At 41.6% G+C, this 22321-nt stretch overlaps 1 protein-coding gene across 17 annotated transcripts in view; it reads left to right on the top strand.

Moving 5' to 3' along the window:
- The window catches only part of CLASP1 (cytoplasmic linker associated protein 1), a 267247-nt gene that overhangs the window by 126660 nt on the left and 118266 nt on the right, over nt 1-22321 (top strand). For all 17 annotated transcript variants that reach the window (XM_038564898.1, XM_038564899.1, XM_038564902.1 and 14 more), the window contains exon 9: nt 19387-19539. In XM_038564898.1, the coding sequence (XP_038420826.1) occupies nt 19387-19539 (153 nt within the window). The remainder of the gene's footprint in view (nt 1-19386; nt 19540-22321) is intronic.

The following is a 22321-nucleotide window of genomic DNA, read 5'->3' on the forward strand; positions in this document are numbered from 1 at the left end:
TTTAAAAAAAAAAGAAGCACTTTGGCATTGCTGGAGGGGAAACTGCAGGAGAAGATGGACAAGGGTCTCATATGCCAAGCTGAGAAACCAAGATTTTGATTATAGGCCACTGACCACTCCGTTAAATTGTAAGAATTGGATTGTATGCAGAGAGACTAATACAGGGTGGCCAATTTTAATCTTACCAAATATAACAACAGGATTTAAACCAACTCTTTTTTATCTCTAGTGTCTCATAAAACCAGGACATTAACACCAATAAAGAAAATAAGATGTAATTTAGAATAAAGGATAGTACTTTAAGTGAAAAAAGTAGGCGTATGAGGAGTTTGCAAGTTTTCCCTTGTAGTTCTTTGGTGCAGACTAGTGTGAATCATCAAAAAGTATCCCCAGTCCTTGAAGTGTTTTTGGGGATTACTGGTCTGGGTGACTGGAGTGTGGGTGCACAAGTGACTTTGGGGCAGGAATGAGTAAGCATTGTGGACTTTGGGACCCCTCATCTGAATGAACACTGTGACCTGGGGTAGGCTCCCTGTCTGCCAGCCTCCATATCCTCCTGTGTGAGTTGAGGTTGACGGTTCCTGCACCACTGGGAGGAGAAAGTGAAATGGTGGGCGCAAATAATTTGATGCAGGACCTCGCCCATGAATACTCTCCTACGTAATAGAGGGACACAGTCCACTGTGGCAGCATCTGAGGATATGATGGGAGGTAGATATTGGACCTATGTTTAAAATGATACGGTTGACCTTTTTGCATAGATACGGAAACTCTCTTAAAAACAAGATGAAGTATCAGATGTATAATGTCCCTTAAAAAGAAACTGCCCCCCCCAGTGCCCCCAGATTATGGTTTAGTAGAGCTTTTCAGGAAATGGCTGATTCTAGGACCAGGCACAGGGACACTATACAGAATAAGCCCGTTGCATGTTGTCATGCCAGAAAGTAAGAGTGCTCCAGAAGCAAAGCATCATTTTAGATGCTTGGGTTGTGACAAAAGGATCCAGGAATCAACTGAGAGATTTCCAGTGGCCACAACTAGAACACTGAGCAATAAAATAAGATGATATTGGATTATAACTGACAGTATAAAATAAATATCAATGAGTCCATACTGATAAAAACGAATGATTCAATAAATATGTAAGTGGAGGGAGAAGAAACAAATCTCTGTAGAATTGTTCCAAATCAATTTGTGTAGCTACTTCACCGTAGAGGTGGAAAGCCCAGGTTCCCATCCTTCCAGAGAGAACAGCATGGACAAGAGGGAGAAGAACTTTTCAGTGGAGAAATCTGGCAAGCACCACCTCGGCCGGGTCATCAGAGTCAACATTAGCAAGCTTGTTGAGAGCATGTACTTTGTTTGATACAATGTGAATAGGAATGGCATTTTACCTCTGTGGCCTTCCTCCCTAAAACTTGTAAGCTCTGTCTAAATATGACAGAAACCTCAGGTAAACCCAAATGGAAGCATATGCTATAAGCTGCGGAACCAATGCTGCTCAAAATTGTCAAGGTGATGTAAAACAAGGGAGGTTGGAGAAACTCATCATGTGCACCTAGGGACACGTGATGACTAAATGTAGTGTGACATCCTGGGTGGGATCCTGGAATAGATAAAGGACAGTAACGAAAAAGTAAGGAACTTGTAATAAACTATGGACTTGAGTTAATCATAATGTATCCATATCGATTCATTAGTAATAATAAATACACTGACATTAGGTGTTAATAATAGGGAGATTGAGTGGGTGGGTATTGGGACTTCTCTTTTCTGCAACTCTGACACAGTCCCAATTAAAAACAAACAAACAAAAAAAACAGAAATGAGTAAGGAGATTGGAAGAGAAAGTTTTTTGTTCTTATTTTGCTTTTTTCTGGTGATCATTGAAGTATTTAACCATACTCATGTGTGTATTAGTTTTGTTCTCTGAAAAAGGTTACCTAATTTATCTGGGCAGTGGAATTATTGCTTTTATTGTATTTTTAATGTGCTATGTGTTTCAAACACCTAATGTTATTTATTAAGAATTAAAATTGGAGGCAAAGAGAACCAGTTATAGAGGACTATATCAGTAACAGAAATCCACCTAAGAGATGAGAGAGACCTGAATTGGGACGACCTCAATGGGACCAGAGGAGTGTAGTGAGAGACGGTTGGAAGCAGCCCTGATCATACTTGGTGATTATTTGGGTGGTGGGCAGGGAGGACACCTCGGGAGATGGTAAGGATGTAGGAAAAGCTGAGAAGAATTATGTGTTTTGGCTTGGCTGAAAGTTTGGCTTTCAGAATTATGAAAGTTTTGGCTTGGATGGGTGGTGGTAAGACCAGTGGAAGGAGGAGACTTGGAGCGTGGCAGGTCTTGAGTGTAGGGAGATGATTATAGTTTTGGGCATTTCAACTTAGAATTTTGATTTGCATGTGGGTTTGATTCTAGTGGGTTTGTATCTTGGAGTAGACATGGGGCTGGTATTTAGAGTAAGATTAGAATGTAGGTGTTTATTCTCAACTGTCATCTTATTTCTCTGCTTTCTTATGCAGAAGGATGATTATTTGCCTCTGTGGGGTTCTTGAGAATGAAGTATTAGAGCAGAGAATGGTTGATTTGAAGGGTTGTTGCACAAGAGGCCGATAGCTCTTGGGGCAGTCACATTGAGGTGGGAAACTTTTCCAAATTTGGCTGTGAATTTTTCCAGCTGACTCACTTTTGTGCTTTCATATGGTCATAAAGAATTGGGTCATGATTGGCACAGTGATCATTAAAATGACATTTTCATAAGAGTGCAAGGTGTATCTGAAATCTGACATTTATTACATAGGCAAATGTAAGTACTGTGGTCAAAATGAAAAAGAATATTTAATCAGTGAAAGGATACATTGTGAATTTTGTCACTGTGACATTCAGAAATTAAGGTGTTGAAATACTAGTTGTTGACTCATAGAAGTTCCCTTTTAGCTTTCATCACCAACATACAGACTATTCACAGCCCTTAGAGTTGCTAAAACTTCTTCCTTTCCTAAGAGATAGTAAAAATTTAAGTCTGAGGATGTTCACTTAAACTAAGCATCTGCACGACCTTTTGAGTACTTTTGTGAGACATAAGTATTTATTTTAAAGATTTTATTTATTTGAGAGAGTGTGTATCGAGGAAGGAGGGGCAGAGGAAGAGGGGTAGAGAGTCTCAGGCACACTGCATGGTGAGTGTGGAGCCTGTCCTGGGGCTCGATTCCACAACCCTGAGATCATGACCTGATCATCCAACTGTGCTGTCCAAGTGCCCCAGAAATAAATCACAGTTTAAATGCCCTACTTTTCTCTAACTTATTACTACACAAGAGTTTGAGGTTATCATTACAGTTATTATTATTAGCAATGACCAGTTCCTGGTAGACAAAGCCATGTACCAATGTGCATTGGGGCGCCAGTCTTTACAGCTCAGCTGCCAGCCTTCTTGGTTCATGGTCTTCAGATAAATTGTTCCCATTGGAATGTACTTGACTCATCACACCCCACTTATCCTCTGGGTTTGCAGGCATCATTCTTCAGGACGCACTGGCTTGCCCAGGAATACCTTCTCTGGACCTCTGTAGCTTCTGGGAGTTTGTTTTCCAAAGGCTCACCATGCTGCCTGGCTGTCAGCTCTGAGAGTAGGGATGAGACTCTGTTTTGTTCTGAGTTGTCAGGCTCCAGCTCAGGGCCTTGCACAAGATGAGCGTTTTAAAAACATCTCCTGAATACACAAAAGTTCTATGAATAATCCTCATTATACAGATGAGAAACAGGCTCAGAGAAGTGCAATAACTTGTCTAAACTAAGAAATGTTCCCAGGATTTTTGGAGTCTGTGTGTGTCTCACCACACTCCATGCTTCCTCGCAAGGTTAGAGTCCCATGTGGGAGACTGAGCTCCAATTATTGTTTCATTTCCTTTGGGAAACTGTACACTATATAGTTGATTTCCCCCCAGTGCTAGAAATGGCCAGAACCTTTATTCAGCACGAATGAGTCCAGCTCTGAGGTCAGGAGGCTTTCACTGACCATGGGTTGGTCCCTCATGATGTGCAAGCACACAGAGGCTGCTCCCAGGTTCCCCCCAACCTGGGAGCTGATGTAACTCTATAGCCTGACCACACTCCATGAGACTACTTTTTTTTTTTTTTTTAAAAAGATTTTATTTATTTATTCATGAGAGACACAGAGAGAGAGGCAGAGACACAGGCAGAGGGAGAAGCAGGCTCCATGCAGGGAGCCCGATGTGGGACTCGATCCCGGGATGACCTGAGCTGAAGGCAGATGCTCAACCACTGAGCCACCCAGGCGCCCCTCCATGAGACTACTTATGTATACGGTGTCCCATCTGGCCCAGTGCTTAGTCTTTGAAGATACGTGTACCCACTGACGTTTGAAATTAAGAGGATTGATCAAGCAAGGCAGATGCACAGTTCTTGTAATTTTGTTAGAATGGGTTTCATGGATTCTTCTGAGAGCCAGGGTTAATAAGGTTGAATAGGTGTATACATTTGGTTTTTTTAAAAAGTGAAATTGGGAAAAAACCACCATTGAAAGGCTTTTTTTTTTTTTCTTTTAAAATCCATTTTTAGCATCTTCGGTTTACTTGGGTTTATTTCTACAGGAATGAAAATGGTGCTTCACACTGTAGTCAGTGATAAGCAGGTCAGGCCACAAGAAGCTGTGGGTTAGCTTTCTGCATATGCTGCCCTGTGGCCTTGAGCCTGGACCCAAGTGTCAGGAATTTGTGGCACCTTTTCAAAGAGGAAGAATAACCTCCTGGGAGGACCTCTTTTCCTGATGTGAAAGAGTGACATCTACCCTGGTGCTTTAATCAAAGACATTCTTTTGCCTCATTGTTCATGGTAAATTGGACCCTCCCTCTTACCCTTTCTCTCCTCCTACTAAATTCCCAGTCCATGACAGAGAGGCCTGAGTAATCCTCCTCCCCTTCGTGGATGAGTGATAGTGCTACAGAATAATTTGGCCTTTCCTGAACCACCCTGTCCAAACTTTGTCACTGCCCCCTGTGAGATTTTTCCTTCCTCTGTTCCAGGACACTGTTCTTCACCTGCATCCCCCTTTCACAGATCTGTGTTAGCAGACGTTCACTCTTGGAACTGGAAGTTACCTGTGGGCAGTTAGCATGCATTCTTACTGTACTCCCAGGCCCTAGCAAAGTGCCTGAAAGCTAGTGGATCCTCATGCATTTATTGAATGAATAGACAAAGGAAGGAGGTAGTTATCCAAGACAGGCGGCAACTAGCCTGCTGTTCCTTCCATTAATCACCTTAGCTGTTTTTTTCTCTAAGTGAATTAATGCTTTGCTCCTGAACTTAGAGCTTCAGAAAGACAATCTCTTGTCTCCTTTCCATTTCTGGTTTCTTTCCTTTCCTTCCTGCCTCTTTTCTTCCCTGTGCCCCACTCTTTCCTCATGTAAATTTCCCTTTCCCAGCCTCCTGCCCTGCAGGTAAGGAGCTCATTACCTAATGGAAGAAGTCTGTGACGGGGGTCCAGGACCCTTGCCTTATTACCTGGTTTGCCCAGAAGTGCCCTGCAAGATCGTGTTCGTGCCCAACAAGGCTGACTTTGACAGGCAGACAGAGGGGAGGATAGGATGTCAGTGCTCACAAATTAGGTGTGAAATACTGGTCATCTCTGGCATAAATTGGGCAATATGATTTTTATATTAGGAGTGCTGTGGGAAGCCATTGCAAAGGTAATGGTGAGCGGACCTTCGTGGTTGGCCGAGATAGTGGGCATGTGAGTGTGGCACACTCAATTGACTTTACTCTTAGAGCTGGAAAACAAGCAGTTGATCACTGTGAAAAAAGTTACCAGACAAGTAACTTCAGTAATATGCCTATAATTAACAAAAATCTCTTTGAGGATGTCCTGTACCTTTATGTCATACAACTGTTTACCTGTACTTTCTCCCCTTAAAAAGACATTTGCTCGGAACCTCCATGCTTCTGATAACCTCCCTGAAGCTTACTTTTGCTTGCTTACCGTTTGTAGTGTGCAGTTGCATGGCCTCTACTCGTGGCCATGCATCAGAATGTCTTACAAGCTCTTAGCTGGCACATACTCAATCTGGATCATTCTCTAGACAAATAACAGCAACAAACTTGAGTGCTATTTACAATTAATGGTACCCTAATGTAGTTAAAGAATTTTAGAAAGCTAACTACTTTGAAATTTTGAAACAAGTTATTCTTGATTTATATTACTTTTTGCTTTGTAATTATATAAATAATTACGGCAGTGGGAACTCCAGGTAGCTGTTGGAGCAGGTTCAGTAAAAGACACTACCACATTAGCAGTAAATTTGTTTGAAGTCTGTGTTTTATAGTTATCCTAAAGCCCTATTTTTTATGAAATAGAAAATCAACTAGTATGACTTATGATTTTTCAAATTATAACACTGGAGTCACTCAGATTTGAATGAACATTGAACTAAACAAACAAACAGTAATAGTTGGAGAAAATACAACAGACTCGAATCTTGATGCATTTACTCAGAGATATTTACTAGGAAAGATCTCTTTCTTAAAACAAGACTTTAATGATTTCTTCACTACGGTGGTTAATTTTTCCTTAGAATCTCTTTTTGAACTCTCCTGAGCTTGACTGATCTGTTTCATAGGTTTCAGTGTAGACTTTGATAATCTTGTTTCTGAGGAGAAAAGCCTAAGAAGTGGCTAAAATCTCATGGCCAAAGAGTAGATGAGTCAGTAGTGAATTGATTAAATTCACTTTCTGTCAGGTACTGTGCAGGAGGCTAAAGCAGGATACAGAAAGGCATGAGGACTTTGATCCCAGAACACCTTTGACATCTAGAAGAAAGTTATATGTATGGCCAATTACTTTAAGCCTTTCCTTCCTTCCTTCTCTTCCTCCAGCTGCTGAACTTTGGCTTAGGTGACTAATAGAGGGGGCAACAGGATGGTCCCAGCCCTGCCATCTAGCAGGCAAAAGAAGCAGGAGAAGGTCTTTTGGGGAAGGTTCTTTCTGCTTTTGTCTTACCCTGAATCTTTCCAGAGTTTAAGGCAGTAAGGATAGTTTATTCCCACCTTCCCTCATTCCCCCTCTGGGGATGTCTTTGATGCTCAGAATATTAGCGGTTTCTTTGTGTTCCCTTCCTTTTGGTTTGGTTCCAAGGGCAAATTTATAGTCTTTCTGAGGTTGGTTGGGAGATACTCTTCCTCAAGATTGACCTGTACATGATTATGGCTGTATTGCTGTAGGATTCTTTCCTCTGGGGGAAGGTATAGTGTTAACAGGGTTTTTGTATAAAATGGGCTTACAGATTGGTCAAGAGATATTAACTTGAATAGCCCTAGCTGCTGAGCATGACTTGGGGGCCTTTGCCTCTGCCCCTTGGTACCCAAGGTAGAGGCAGTCCCAGAGTAGTGGGGCTTCTGAGACCTGGTGTGCACAGAAGGCATCTGGCTAGTTGGTTCATTTTTCCTGTCAGAAATTCCTTGTCCATCTTCCATCTCCTCAGGAATCGTCTTTGAAATTTGTTCTTTCTCACTGTATATTCACGCAGCATGGTAGTCCAAGGTGTGACTGAATTATGTCAGATGCTTGAACGTTTGAAACATCTCTCATCCCCAGTCACTGCTAAGTCCCTCAGTGCTGGACACAATAGTAGAGTGAGTCATATTGAAGCATTTGTAGGCGGGCACAGTGGATCCTCTCAGTTTATTTGGCCCTGTTCTATTTACTCTTATTCTGTATTCTTTTGAATATTCTGTGTATGCCTTTAGCAAAACATCACACTGAATCATAACAGCTGTTGGTTGTGTATGTCTGTTCCCTGTGCTGGACTGTGAGCTCCAGAGTGAGAACCATGGCTTTTCTGTCTGCATCTCCACTCGCAGCAGAGTACCTGGCACACAGTCATGCTTGATAAATAAATGTTGGAAGGGGTAAAGGAAGGAGAATGCACATGCTGTGTTCTCTGTTTTCAGAAGAGGTGTCCTCTCCTGTAGCCTCCAGTGAGAGGAGGCTGATGCTTCTGGGCATCCATCCAGTTTTATTCTAGAAGTGACAAAGGGATTACTTTGAGACCAAACTACCTCTCAGCTGACCCTGTGCCCTGGACTTAAACTTCTAAGTTACAGAGAGGTGGTTTTTTTTTTTTTTTTAAATAATTGATACCCCTTATCAGAAGCATATTTCTAGTTTAGCTTTTTTTCTTCTTCCTTCCTAAATGCCAAATTTCTTTCCTGTGACCTTGAGAAAACTGTTGTTGAGACCATCCCCAAGGCATCTTGACAGGGGGGCAGCTGGATCCTTTGCTTTTGAAGCTAGCTCTAGGGAAGGTGATTTGCTAGGCCTTCCTTTTCTCAAAAATGCCCATACAATTTTTTCTGCTGTATAACCTGAATTGTTGTATGCCTCTTAAGAGCATTTTAGAAAACATCTACTCCTAGAGGGGAGCCTGGGTGCTCAGGTGGTTAGGCATCTGACTCTTGGTTTCCGCTTGGGTTGTGATCTCACGGGTTATGAGGTTGAGCCCTGCGTCAAGCTTCACACTCAGTGGAGAGTCTGCTTGAGATTCTCTCTCCCTCTCCCTCTGCTTCAGCCCCTTCCCTCACTCATGCATGTGTGCTGCCCCACCCCCTTTCAAATAAGTAAATAAATAAATATTTTAAAAAAATCTACTTCTGGGGTGCCTGACTGGCTTAGTTGGAAGAACATGAGACTATTGATCTCAAGGGTTGTGAGTTCAAGCCCCCACACTCGGTGTAGAGATTACTTAAATAAATACATAATTTAAAAAAATCATTATTCTCAGTTCTTCAGCTCCATCCACATATTTTTGAAGGGTTAGCTTTTTGTACTCACAGCATAACACAATGACAGTGTAGTTGCCATTTGTTCAGGCCTGTGGTTTTCTGTCTTTACATATATTATGTAGTCTGTATGAGATCCTTTAATCTAGCACAGAGATTCTCTGGGTTGCAAGCACAGGTGACACAAACCCCACTACAATGTGTGAGTGAAAAGGGAAATCAGCTGGCTCATGTGATGACTGGGTGTTGAGGAAGCCTCACTGTGATCTCTGGGGCACAGGCTTGATCTACCTCTCCCTGCTCTCTCTCCACCTCTTGCTCTGCTTCCTTCTGGTTTCCTTCACACTTTGCCAGGTGCCTCCATTTTGTTGGCTCCAGCTTCTGGGCTTGCATCTACACAGCCCCAGTCCGGAAGAGAGAGGCTCCAGAATTAATTATTGTGGCCTGGGTGGAGCCCTGAAGCTTTGGCCAGGCCTGGGTTCTGGCCATTCCCTGAGGCAGAGGTGAGGTCACTCTAAGAGGGGCAGGTACAGGTGACCACCCAAGACTTGCTCTTTGCTGTCATTGCAAGAAGGGGGTTGATGTGGTACAGGCAACACCTGATGCTTTCAGATGCTTGCCAAAGGTAGGCACTGTTACCCCTTGTTTTTCACAGATAGGAAAACAGAATCCATTTTCTTTCTAAACCTTGAGGTTAGTCTTAATGAAAGCACAGGCCTGTGACTGGTGGCCCCGCCTTTGGCTGGGCTCACTGCCAGCTATGCCTTTCCTCTCCCACAAAGTAATCCTTGGGCCTCTCTGTTGTCCACATACCGACATCTCTCCTGAGCCTCCTCATTGTTACCTATCTGCTCATAAACCAGAGAGAACCCTTTCTGTCTGAAAGAAGGAATGAGCCTTGATCTGCACCAGCAGAAGGCACTTGTCACTTCTCACCCATTGTGAATGCTTCGTTCCCACCAGGGCCTTTAAGAAACAGGTATCGGTTGAGGTTTGCCTCACAACCTCTTTACATTCTGTTTCCCTCTCCAGTTTCTAGTGGTGCTGTCTTTGCCTATCTTCTCTCCCAGTTTTCCCCTTTAGCTCCCTTTGTAAAGGATTAGCTAAAACTAAACGAATTTTTGCCTCTTCATCTTGTCTCTTTTTGCTTTATCTATACTAGGGGTGTTGTGACTGAGATAGTCTTAAATGCCAGCTTAGCTTTCTGGCAGCAGGTTCTTGGCTGAAGGAGTGGAAAGGACTCCTCACTATAAAGCTTGATGATGTTTCAGGTTCGCCTTTTCTGTGGTAGAGAGTGGATTACTGGTACCAAAGGGGCAGGAGTGGTACTCCTGAGCACTTCTGTAGCTTCCCTTATGCCATTTCCATTTTATACTTTGAAATATTCCAACATTTCCAACCAGGTCAAAGCTTATTATGTCCCTCATGCTCTGACAAGTTTTTTTTTTTTTTTTAAAGATTTTATTTATTTATTCATGAGAGACATGGAGAGAGAGAGATAGAGAAAGAGAAAGAGAGGAGAGAGAGAGAGGCAGAGACCTAGGCAGAGGGAAAAGCAGGCTCCATGCAGGGAGCCCGACGTGGGACTCGATCCCGGGTCTCTGGGATTACAACCTGAGCCGAAGGCAGACGCTTAACTGCTGAGCCAGCCAGGTGTCCCAAAAGCGTTTCTTAATAGGTCTTCTGATCCATGAACATGGAATATCTTCATTTATTTGGTCTTTAATTTCTCTTAACAATGTTACATAGTTAGCAGCGTATGTATTACCTTAATGCTGTTGCCAGTTGAATTGTTAATTTCATTTTTGGATCATTCATTGCTGATGTATAGAAATACAATTGATTTTTCTGTATTGGTCATGTATCTTGTTACCTTGCTGAGCTTATTTATTAATTCTAATAGTTTTTTAATGAATTCTGTAGAACTTTCTACATATAAGATTATGTCATCTATGAATAGAGAAAGTTTCAGTTCTTCCTATCTAATGTTGATTTTTTTTTCTTCCTTTATTAATTGCCCTGGATAGAATCTGTAGTACAGTATTGAGTAAAAGTGGCAAGAGCAGGCATCTTGTCTGAGGGGTAAAGCATCTAGTCTTTCACCATTGGGTATGATGTTAATAGAGTGTTTTTTGTGAGTTCCCTCTAATCTCTGTTGTGTTTTTAGCACGAAAGGGTTTTGTTTTGGTCACTATCAAATACTTTGCTGCATCCATTGAGCATGTTGTTTTGTCTTTTAGTCCACTGATACAATGTATTCGATTAATTGATCTTATAATCAACATTACATTCCTGGGATAAATCCCACTTGGCCATAATGATAATTATTTGTATATGTTGCTGGATTTGGTTTGCTTAGTATTTTGTTGGTTTTAAGTCCATGTTTGTAGGAGATATTAATAATTCTGTGTTTAAGAAATTATTTTAAGTAAATAGTTTTCTTAAGTAAGCAAACATTTGTTATAAGAAATAAATAAGATAATGCACAGAAAGCACTTAGCACAGTGCTCAGCACAAGGTAAGTGGCAAGTTTATATGGATTGCTTTTTTTTAATTATCGTGACTCAGATCAGAGGATCTTGAATTGGACAGACATGAACTTGAATCTTGGCTTCTTCCACCTTCTAGTTTGCCTCTACTTAGCCTCATGACTTTGGGCCCATTATACCTGGATGTGTTAAGTTTCTTTACCTTTAAAGAAAGGTACCTTTAAAGGTAGAGTTATCAGGAAGACTTGATGAAATCTGCAGAAAACCAATCACAGGGTCTAGCATGGGCATGGTTGGCTCTTTCTGGATGGAGCTGGGCAAGAACTTGGAGGGGCAGCCAGCACTAGACTAGTGTTTTCAGAATAACATAGGAATATGTTGGGCACATCAGGCAAGACTGCAGAGAGCGAAGCCTTGGCTCTGTGAACATTCAAAGAAAGAAGAAATTTGGGGATATTTATAAAAGCAGTAAGCCTTTGAGCTTGTTATCAGGTCTCTCTGCAGCCTCTTTGGGGAATGCTAATTATATTCTAGTTACTAAGCTGTCCCATTTCTTACTCCCTTTTCGTAACCAGGGAGTGGGTGAATTTGTAATGCTATCAGGAATATCAGCTTCCACAAAGTGACCCTAATGCAGTGAAACAGAGAGTTAGTTGTCTTTGCTCTAGAAAATGAGACATTTCCTCCCTATTGGGCTTCCACTAGTCAAAGCCTGCCTTAGGAGAAAATAGGAAAAGCTTTGTGGTTTAGGTTCTTGTCTTTGTGGCAGATGGACAACAGAATAGGCATTTCTTAGTTTTGGTGACATTTTGTTTCTCCTCATGGATGAGTGTATACATTTTCTAAATGGACAGGGTAATCCAAAGCTTGTAATTCTAGGTTCCAGACACTGAACTTGAAGCCTTGTCTTTAGACTATTCTGTTTCTCTATCACCCTGGATCTAAACCTGTAGTTATGGTGATATATAAAAATGGTCTTTCTGATCATTGTTTTTTAAAGATTTATTTATTTGAGAGACAGAGTGTGCACACACATGTGTGTGAGTTAGGGGAGGGCCAAAGAGAGAGAATGTTCGAGCAGACCCTCTGCTGAGCACCAAGTCCAATGTGGGGCTCCATCTCACAACCCATGAGATCACCACCTGAGCTGAAATCAGGAGTCAGGTAACCGACTGAGCCACCCCAGCACTCCTCTGATCGCGTTTGACCTATAGAATCTGTCTGTGGCTTGTTACGTTATATCTTTCCCCATCCAGCTTGGCTAGAGTTCACTTCTGAGGCAATTGGGGCCCTGTTGGGGCTCGCCCAGGGATTTCAGAGCCTGAGGCAGGTGAGGCTGACGTACTGCTTCTGTCCTCCGGGCTGGCCATGTTCTCTCTCTAGCCTCCACCTAGCACCTTGTCCACAGTTCAAGACTTGTGCAAGACACGTTTGGAGACTTGTTTAGAATTCTGCTGGTTTGCTTTTGGGTCCATGGTTGACCGTGTTACTGTTTGTTCTCTGGCCTTTTGTTTCTTCAAAGAGTCCTGTCTCTTCTGTGTTTTAAAATCTCTTTTGTACCTGTAGCCCTTTTCAGCTTTCTGTTTTGTTGCTTTCACTCCACTGGGCCTACTAACTGGGTTGCCAGGAATGAGGTGAATAGAGGGTTGGATGAAGATCACAGTGTCGCTCTGTAGAAACTTGATGAATCATTTAAAAATGTCTTGTTCCAGTACTGTAAAAAGAGGAAGGGAGCCCAGGTGATTTAAAGGATTAAAAGGCTGAGACCTGAAGGCCCAGGTTTCTACCCAAGACAGTCAAATGAAAGTAGTGACTCTCAGATGACGGTCTTTGCAGTGGTGGCTGCAGATAGAATCACTTACTCCTTTAGGCTCAGGTATCTTTCGTTACGACCATTTTCTGTGTAACGTATGTTGTCCTACAGTGTGAAAAATTTTAAATTGATGTTCTAGCATAAGCAAGCATACCTAAAAATACTCATTTTCACATGTTTTTCTCTTAAAGGTCTAGGAAAAAAGAGGCTATATCCTAAGACTTGTCTACTTAGCTGAAAACCCTAAAGAAAATAGGATTTCTTTCTTTCTTTTTTTTTTTTTTTAAAGATTTATTTATTTATTCAGAGAGAGAGAGAGAGAGAGGGAGAGGGGCAGAGACACAGGCAGAGGGAGAAGAAGCAGGCTCCATGCAGGGAGCCTGACGTGCGACTCGATCCCGGGTCTTCAGGATCACACCCCGGGCTGCAGGCGGCGCTAAACCGCTGCGCCACCAGGGCTGCCCGAAAATAGGATTTCAATGACGAGTAAAGTACGGTATGGATTACTTAGTTGAGAAAGACAGAAATGTGTTGGAAGCTTAGAGGCTCCTCCTTTGGGGCTACGTCCAGAGTGGAGCCACTCTAACCACAGCCAGGTGTAAAGGCAGCTTTTCTGTCCAGTTAAAGAATAATATGTTCTGTGTAAGAGAATTTCCCAGTTGATTGAAATTGGGATACTTTTCAGAAGGCTAACCTTTTTAATTTGATTTCAATTTCTGCATGTTTAAAAGCTGGTAAACACAGAACAAACTTACTTTGTGTCAGTTTTCAGTAGGCTCATTTAGCTTTTATCCTGCAAACACCTTTTCAGGTAAAGTGTCTCTAATTGTAAAGCAGTGTGAAAATAAAAATAAAAATAAAGCAGTGTGTCCAACTGCTAATCTGAAAAACAAATACGTTCTTTTCTCTTCCTCCCTGGATTTCTAATTCCAATAGAACATATGAATTACTTTGTTATTTTTAAAAATTTATTTGAGAGGTAGAGAGAGCATGTGCTTGTGTGCCCATGCATGTGCTAACAGAGGTGGAGGGAAGAATGGAGAGGGAGAGAGAATCCCAAGCAGACTCTGCACTGAGTGAGGAGCCCGACTCAGGGCTTGATTTCACAACCCTGAAAGCATGACCTGAGCCAAAACTAAGAGTTGGATGCTCAACCAACTGAGCCACCCACGTGCCTTGAATTAACGTTCTTTGTTAATAAAGAGGTCACACGAAAATAATTGAATCTCTTTTTTGAAAAGGATTCTATTAATTTATTTGAGAGAAAGATAGAGTAAGCATGAGTGGGGAAGGGGAGTAGAGAGAGGGAGAAACAGACTCCCTGCTGAGCAGGAAGCCTGATGCCGGGCTCAATCTCAGGATCCTGGGATCACGACCTGAGCCAAAGGCAGACGCTTGACTGAGCCAGCTAGGTGCCCCGAAAATAATTGAATCTTGATGGCACAGGCTTGTGGTTGGGAACATCTGCTGTTGTGCCTATTGGACTATATAACTGTGACTCGACCTCTGTACAAGCACTGGCATTCAGAGCAATTTGGGTTTGGGGGTTTTTCTTTTCTTTTTAAAAATATTTTATTTATTTATTCATGAGAGATACACAGAGAGAGGCAGAGACACAGGCAGAGGAGAAGCAGGCTCCCTGCAGGGAGCCCGATGTGGGACTCGATCCCAGGACCTGGGATCACGCCCTGAGCCAAAGGCAGATGCTCAACCACTGAGCCACCCAGGCATCCCTGGGGGTTTTTCTATATGTATGTTTGCTTTTACTTTCTGTTTAGCTATCAGGCTTTCAACTGTCACTTGTCATTAATATCACTGTGCTTTACTCCTACACACCTCATACCCCCTTCCTATATTTAGTTGCTTCTAATCTGGTTAGAAAAAAACATTAAGTAAACCCGCTAGATTTGTTTCCAAGGGGTGTAAATGAAAAGACTCTTAGAGCTCATTTTTATTTATTTTTATTTTTTATTTATTTTTTTTCATTTTTATTTTTTATTTTTAAAAAATATTTTATTTATTTATTTGAGAGAACCGAGTGAGAGAGAGAGCACGAACGGGTGGGGAGGGGTCGAGGGAGAAGCAGAGTCTTTACTGAGCAGGGAGCCCACTGCGGGGCTCAATCCCAGAATCCTGGGGTCATGACATTAGTCAAAAGCAGATGCATAATCCACTATGCCACCTCGGTGCCCTTAAAGTTTATTTTTTAAGAAAAATCTAACAGTAGGGGTGCCTGGGTGGCTCAGTCAGTTAAGCATCTGCAGTCAGCTCAGGTCATGATTTTGGGGTTCTGGGATTGAGCCCCACATTGGACTCCCTGCTCAGCGGGGGGCCTGCTTTTCCCTCTCCCTCTGCCTGCTGCCCCCCTGCTTGTGCTCTCTCTGTGTCAAATAAATAAAATCTTTTTTTTTTTAAGATTTTATTTAATCATGAGAGATACACAGAGGCAGAGACAGGGAGAGGGAGAAGCAGGCTACCTGCGGCTCAACCGCTGAGCCACCCATGTGCCCCATAAATAAAATCTTAAAAAAAAAAACAAAAAAAAACAAAAAACTTAACACTGGCTGCCCAGTGTTCCTTTTCTCCCCTCCCCTTCCTCGGAAGGCATTTCATACAGAAATTTGTGGCAAGACTCTCCTCCCTTCTCAGGGAGTACACTATTATATGACATCTTGAGTACGCTTATCCAAGTTAAAATTAACTTTTACAAAATATAACCTTCTTTAGGGCAGAATCTGAACTGCTTCCATTTTTTTCATGCTTCCCCAGTTTTTGTGTGGCATCTCATACTACAGCATGTATTCTAAATACCATGTCCATACGCCGACCAGGGTCCTTTGCCTGGCTTCCAGGTCATCTGCCTGTGACCTGAGACTCTAAAAAGAATGAAAACTAAATGTCAAGGGTTTTATTTTTGCCTTAAACAGTAAGTTATAAAATTATAATCTGATGAGAAAGTCTTATCTTTATCCATCTATTTACTATCTCTAGTGCTGTTCATTTTGTTATGTAAATCCAAGTTTCCACTTGGTATCATTTTCCTTTTGCAGGAATATTTTCCTTGCACATTTCTTGGGAGTGCAGGTCTCCTGGTGAAGAATTCTTTTTTGGTTTGTCTGAATATGTTTTTATTTAACTGTTATTTTTAGAAGATATTTTTAGTGGATATAGAATTCTAGGTTAATATGTTCCCGTCAATGTTTTCAAGATGCTGTTCCATTGTCTTCTGACACATATGGTTTCTGATGAAGCTTGTCATTTTCTTTTGTAAGTGATATCTTCTTTTCTTTCTGATACTGTCCTACAGGTCTCTGAGTCTCTCTATTCCACTTACTTATCTGGATTAAGTGTGTGTTGGAAATGTTAGTTACATTGTCAAGTGTCTGTCTTTTGTTTTGTTATGTTATGCTTTGCTTGGCAGAGCCTTTAGTTACTTGCAGGTCTATTCTAATACCCTAGAGGTCTGTTTTTAATGGCAGGTTTACTATAACCTTCCCTGCATAAAATGGCTCAGCCCTTCCATTAAGGCCTGCCCTCTGAGGGTCTCACTGAATGCCTGGGGTGAGTCTCCAAGGGCATTCTGCTCTGGTGCATGAACACACTCCTACTTTGTGCACACATTGGGATTTCTTCAGCCTGTAGCCTCCTGGTCATTTTTCCCCCTGCCTTGGGTGTGGAATTTCACTCCTGCATGCATGGCCTAGAACTCAGTTCATTTCTAGAGATCTCTTTCCCTTTTTGTGCAGCATCTTCTTTCCCAGCACTCTGCCTGTACCTTCCAGCGCCCTCTGTCCCCTTGAAGTCTGATCTTCATTTTTTCCACTTAGCAAGGCTTCCAAGGTTCATTTTGGGGTCCCCTTCCCAGTATTTGGCAACCTGGAAATTGTGTCCAGGGAGGAAGCTGGGTGACTATAACTCACCCTATTTCTCCCTCTCATGGCTCACAGTGCTGCACTGTCTGTTGTCTCATCTGAGATAGTTCTTTTACAAACTCTGGTTTCTAGCTGTTTGCTGACAGTGGTAGTGTCTGGCTGGTCCTGGATACTCATCATCCTTGTTGCGGTAGAAACCTCAGGAAATCTGGTGACATTGGCCCATTGAAAATAATTTTCACTAAGTGAATGCAGTTCTCCATGCCGTGCCTGCTCATGTTAGAAAAACTAAACAGACTTTACATAAATTTCTGAGTGAAGCATAGTAGTGTCCTCACTTGTCCTTTTCATTCTGCACCTTTCCCACAGACTGGTACTGTTACTGTTCTGACAAGAATGATGATTAGCACTCCCCTGAGGGCAGGTGGGCTGAGAGCAGTCCTTGTCTCTGCTAATGCTCACTTGTCTCTGCTAATGCCCACTGCTAATCATCTGCTAGTGCTCACCGGGTGACCTTTCATTGGGGTTGTTCCTATCCTTAATATGAGATGCAGTGTTACTCTTGGGAAGAGCCTCGTTAATGTATTTGCAGTTCAAGAGTCACCTTTTGAATCCACATAGGAAGTCTGTGCCAGGAGACCACTGAACTTCTGGATCAGCGCAGAGTTGATGTGTGGACTGAAAAAAGTGTCTGTAAAAGAGGATTGCTTGAAAAGGCGATCTGGAAAATATAAAGACACGTTGGAGGAAGCTAATTTACATAAGGATATGCATGTAGAAGGATGGGTCATACCCCTCCCCCACCGGTGTTGAATTAAAAACATCATGTAGTTTGAAGTGGATTGTTGGTAGTTGGGAGGTTCCTGAGTAGATAGGAGACTTGGCTGTTGATAGCTGAGCCAAGAAGCAACCAAATCAAGGAAATAGGCTGCTGTTTATACAGTTTTCTGGTCAACAGTTATTTTACTTCAGATGTATTGGTAGAGATCTAGCATCTTTATTCAGAAATCATGAATATTGCCAGCTACAGATGTTTGCTTGCTTGCTTGCTTTTTCTTTTTTCAATAACCCTTAGGTCCTTTGTTTAGCCTCTTGAATGACTCGCAGATACTGTGTAAGGCCATGGCACTCTATATAGTGCACCATGATAGCTTTAACTTTGTGTCATCCAAATGTTGTTTCTAAATATGTTGATTTTTAAAAACCCAAAGATTAAAAAAATTTTTAATTGTTTTTCTTATTTATTTATTTATTTATTTATTTATTTATTTATTTATTTATTTATTTGACAGAGTGAGTAAACACAACCCCGGGGGTGATGATAGGGGTGGGGAGCAGGGAGTCCAACTCAGGGTTTGATCCTAGGACCCTGGGATCATGACCCCCCAGCCGAAGGCAGACATTTAATCAACTGAACCACCCAGGAGCACCTCTTTTTTCTTTTAAATTTTAAATGAGTATTTCAGTTTTCCTTGGACTATTCATTGGATCCACTGATGCTTAGAAAGTTTAGAAGTTAATGAACTGAAGAAACATGCTCGATCCCACTAAAAGAGAAACGAGACATTGAAGAGGAAGCATTTTTTTCATCTGTCAAATTGATTGACATTTAAAAATGATAATACTTAGTGTTGGCAGGTGTGTGACAACATGGGTACTTCTTTGAACTTACAGAAAAAAAGAACTTTACTTTTCTGAAAATAAGTTTGGCAGTAGATACTAAAATCTTTTATACTATTTGACCCAGTAGGTATTGCTTCCAGGGTGGTGGTGGTTTGTTTTGTTTTGTTTTGTTTTGTTTTTCTTTCTTAAAATTGTTAGAGATTTAAACAAAGACGCGAATAGGAAGGTGTTTGTTGCAATGTTATTTCTAATGGTGACCTATTAGAATGACCTCAAGGGCCTAACAATAGTTGTTTCAGTTGTGGCATTTTCTCATTGCAGAGTACTGTGCAACCATTAAAATGGTGTTTATGAAGTATATTGGAAAGCACATGGAAAAATGCACATATTTGAAATAAGCAAAGTACCAAATGATAGGTAGTCTTATGTCAACTGTTATTTAAAAATGCATGGAAGGATGGTCAGAAATAATGCCAAAATGTTAAAGTAACTGTTCTTAGGTGGTGCTTTTATAAGAGATTGTTTTCTTCTTTGTGTCTTCTCTTTTTTCCAAAATTAGAGCAGGAGAGCATTCTAGATATGTGAGAGCAAACATGATGTTTGTATCTGCATTTTGGATTTACCTAAGACCTTTCTAGACCCTGACCTGGCACCTCAAGTCTCAAGAGTAGGCACATCATTCACCTCTCTATGACTACTTTGTTGTTTTACATTCAGGTGGAAAAGTACTCCCCCTTTTTTTAAACATTGATACTGATTTCTCTACTTTCGCTTCAGATAAAAATTTTGATGATGAAGATTCTGTGGATGGTAATAGACCTTCCTCTGCTAGTTCTACATCATCCAAAGCTCCACCCAGCTCACGGAGAAACGTTGGAATGGGGACCACCCGCCGGCTTGGATCATCCACCCTTGGATCCAAGTCTTCAGGTAAGATCAACCTCCGTGGGGTGCTGTGGGATCGGCTTTGCCAGCTTTTAAAACCAGATGTGCATGTGCATGTTTGTCTTCTGTGTCCTTCAGGAGTGGAGTGATCCTGTTTGCAATATGTTTTTTGCTTGCTGTTCTTTAAATTAGTACTGTGCTATTCATGCTAATAGCTGACAGTAGAAATTTGAGCTGTTGTGTTGCCATGTTTGGTACGGGGGTTGGGGGAGTCCATGGGAGAATATGGCCAGGGCAGAGGCGAGCAGAGCTTGGGGACAGAGCAGGAGTGTGCCCTTATGGCTTTATTCCGTTATGGGGCTCCAGCCATGCCTGAAATTACCATGGGGCCTTTTTTTTTTTACCTTCTTTGTTTACTGACACTGAGACTCTCCAAAAGTCAGATGGTGTACCTTCTGTCTTTTTTTTTTTTTTTTTTAATTTTTATTTATTTATGATAGTCACACACAGAGAGAGGGAGAGACATAGGCAGAGGGAGAAGCAGGCTCCATGCACCGGGAGCCAGACGTGGGATTCGATCCCGGGTCTCCAGGATCGCGCCCTGGGCCAAAGGCGGGCGTCAAACCGCTGCGCCACCCAGGGATCCCCCTTCTGTCTTTAAAATGTATTTTGTTCCTACAAATAGCATTATTCCTTGTGAGACCTGTGTGAATGTTGACCTAAGTAATAAGAAAACAGTAGGGATTAGCTCCCCAAAGCTTTTTGAACATTGATTTACAAAGATGTCTTCCTCTAAGTCCTTCCTCTGCCATCCTCTAATTTAGACAATTTGAGTCCTTATTATATATAACTTGCATTTTCCTGTCACATTTGAAATCAACATGCAAATTTCTTTTTACTTCAAATTGTCTTTAGACAATTGTTTTTAGAACTGTTCTTATTGTTAGCATTGGGCTTTTGAAGTTGGCTGGATGAACAAAGTTAAAACCGGGGAAAGGATTGACATTAAAATGCTGTCTCCTGGGATCCCTGGGTGGCGCAGCGGTTTGGCGCCTGCCTTTGGCCCAGGGCTTGATCCCAGAGACCCGGGATTGAATCCCACATCAGGCTCCCAGTGTATGGAGCCCGCTTCTCCCTCTGCCTGTGTCTCTGCCTCTCTCTCTCTCTGTGACTATCATAAATAAATAAAAATTAAAAAAAAATGCTGTCTCCTGATGGTCTTTCTGGCCTTCTGTGCTGGCCTTAGAATGTTGGGGTTTTGGCCTCGGTCAACTCGATGCCCCTGCAGTACCTTTGCACCCAGCTTCTCTGTCCATGTTAAAATAGCTGTGTTTATGGTTGACAGGGATGTTTACAGCATGGATGGCAGAAGGAAAAGCTGTGTGTTTGTTGGTATTCTTGGCCCTTTCTATCTTTTTTATTTTTCGATGTATTAAAAAAGGTTGTCTTTGAGTGTAAATCCACAAAGCATCAAGTTAACTATTTTGAAGGTATTAGTCCAGTTGCATTTAGTATATTCACAGTGTTATGCAACCACCACCTCTGTCTAGTTCAGAAGAGCTTCTCCGCTCCCAAAAGAAAGCCCCGGATCCTTTAGACAGTTGCTCCCCGTGTCTTCCTTCCCCCAGCCCCTGGCAGCAGTCTGCATTGTGCTTCTGTGCTTTTGCCCATCCTAGATATTTCATAGAAATGGAGTCATGTAACATGTGATCTTTTGTGTCTGGCTTCTTTCACTAAGCATAATGCTTTTATCTGTGTTGTAGCATGTATCAGTACTTCTTTCCTCTCTATGACTGAAAAATCTTTCTAATCTTTCATTAAGAAAATCTATCCTTGGAAGGCATCAGTTCCACAAACAAGGCTTAGAAGATTTCTACATCATCAGACTATTTTTTTCCCCTTCCTGTCCCTTACTCATACCCCTTCCAAAAGTCCTATCTCTAGGTTTTATAGAGAGCTCAGCCTTGCCCTAACCTTTTTTTCCAAAAATCTTTTTTTTAAACAACATGGTCATGAATTGGCTTATTGACTCCTCCTTGTCTGATTCTGGGGCTTGCAGACCATGTTGGTCTCCGAGTCCCCTTTAGTACGTGGGTACGTGGTGTGACACTTGTCTAGGGCGTTGCTCAGGACCTGTCTGCTTGGGAGGATCCAGTCTTTACACCAAAATAGACATTGAGCATTACATCACAGTATGGCATTACTGTCATGTCTCTGCAGTTAGCTTGTGAACTCAGTGTGAGGAATCTTCATCAAAAGTTAAGGGCATACATTTCTTGCTCCCAGAATCATGGAATCATCCATGGGGACCTCAGACACAAAATAACTTGTCTGCAAGGTAACTCTAGAAAAGCATTCAAACTAATCAGTGAAAATCCTTAATGAGGCTTACAAGATGACCTTAGATTCCAATTTTGAAACTTTTATTTTGGAGAAAATTAAAAAAAAAAAAAGTCTGATAAGTCACATGATTTTCATGTGTGAAGTAGAGTTCATATATTAGCAAAAGAAAAAACTCTCTCAAATGATAGCAGTCAACTTCTAAGTATATAGAGCATCTTACAACATCTTTGAGGTAAAATTGCTACTGATGCGTATGTGAAAAATTGAGTTATGCATTCAGGGAAATGGAAATGTTTTGAGATTAATACAAAGTTGAAATGAAACTGTTAAATTCTTTAGAATTTACTTGAATATTTCACAAATTTGTTATGCTAGCTGCCTAACAATAACATAGCCTAATTTATGCCCTGAAGGATTAAATTTTGTTATATATCTGTTTATTAGGAACCTTTCAAAAGATTCAGACATGACTATAATATAAACT

Source organism: Canis lupus, chromosome 19 (genome assembly GCF_011100685.1).
Source record: "Canis lupus familiaris isolate Mischka breed German Shepherd chromosome 19, alternate assembly UU_Cfam_GSD_1.0, whole genome shotgun sequence".
NCBI classification, from domain to species: domain Eukaryota; kingdom Metazoa; phylum Chordata; class Mammalia; order Carnivora; family Canidae; genus Canis; species Canis lupus.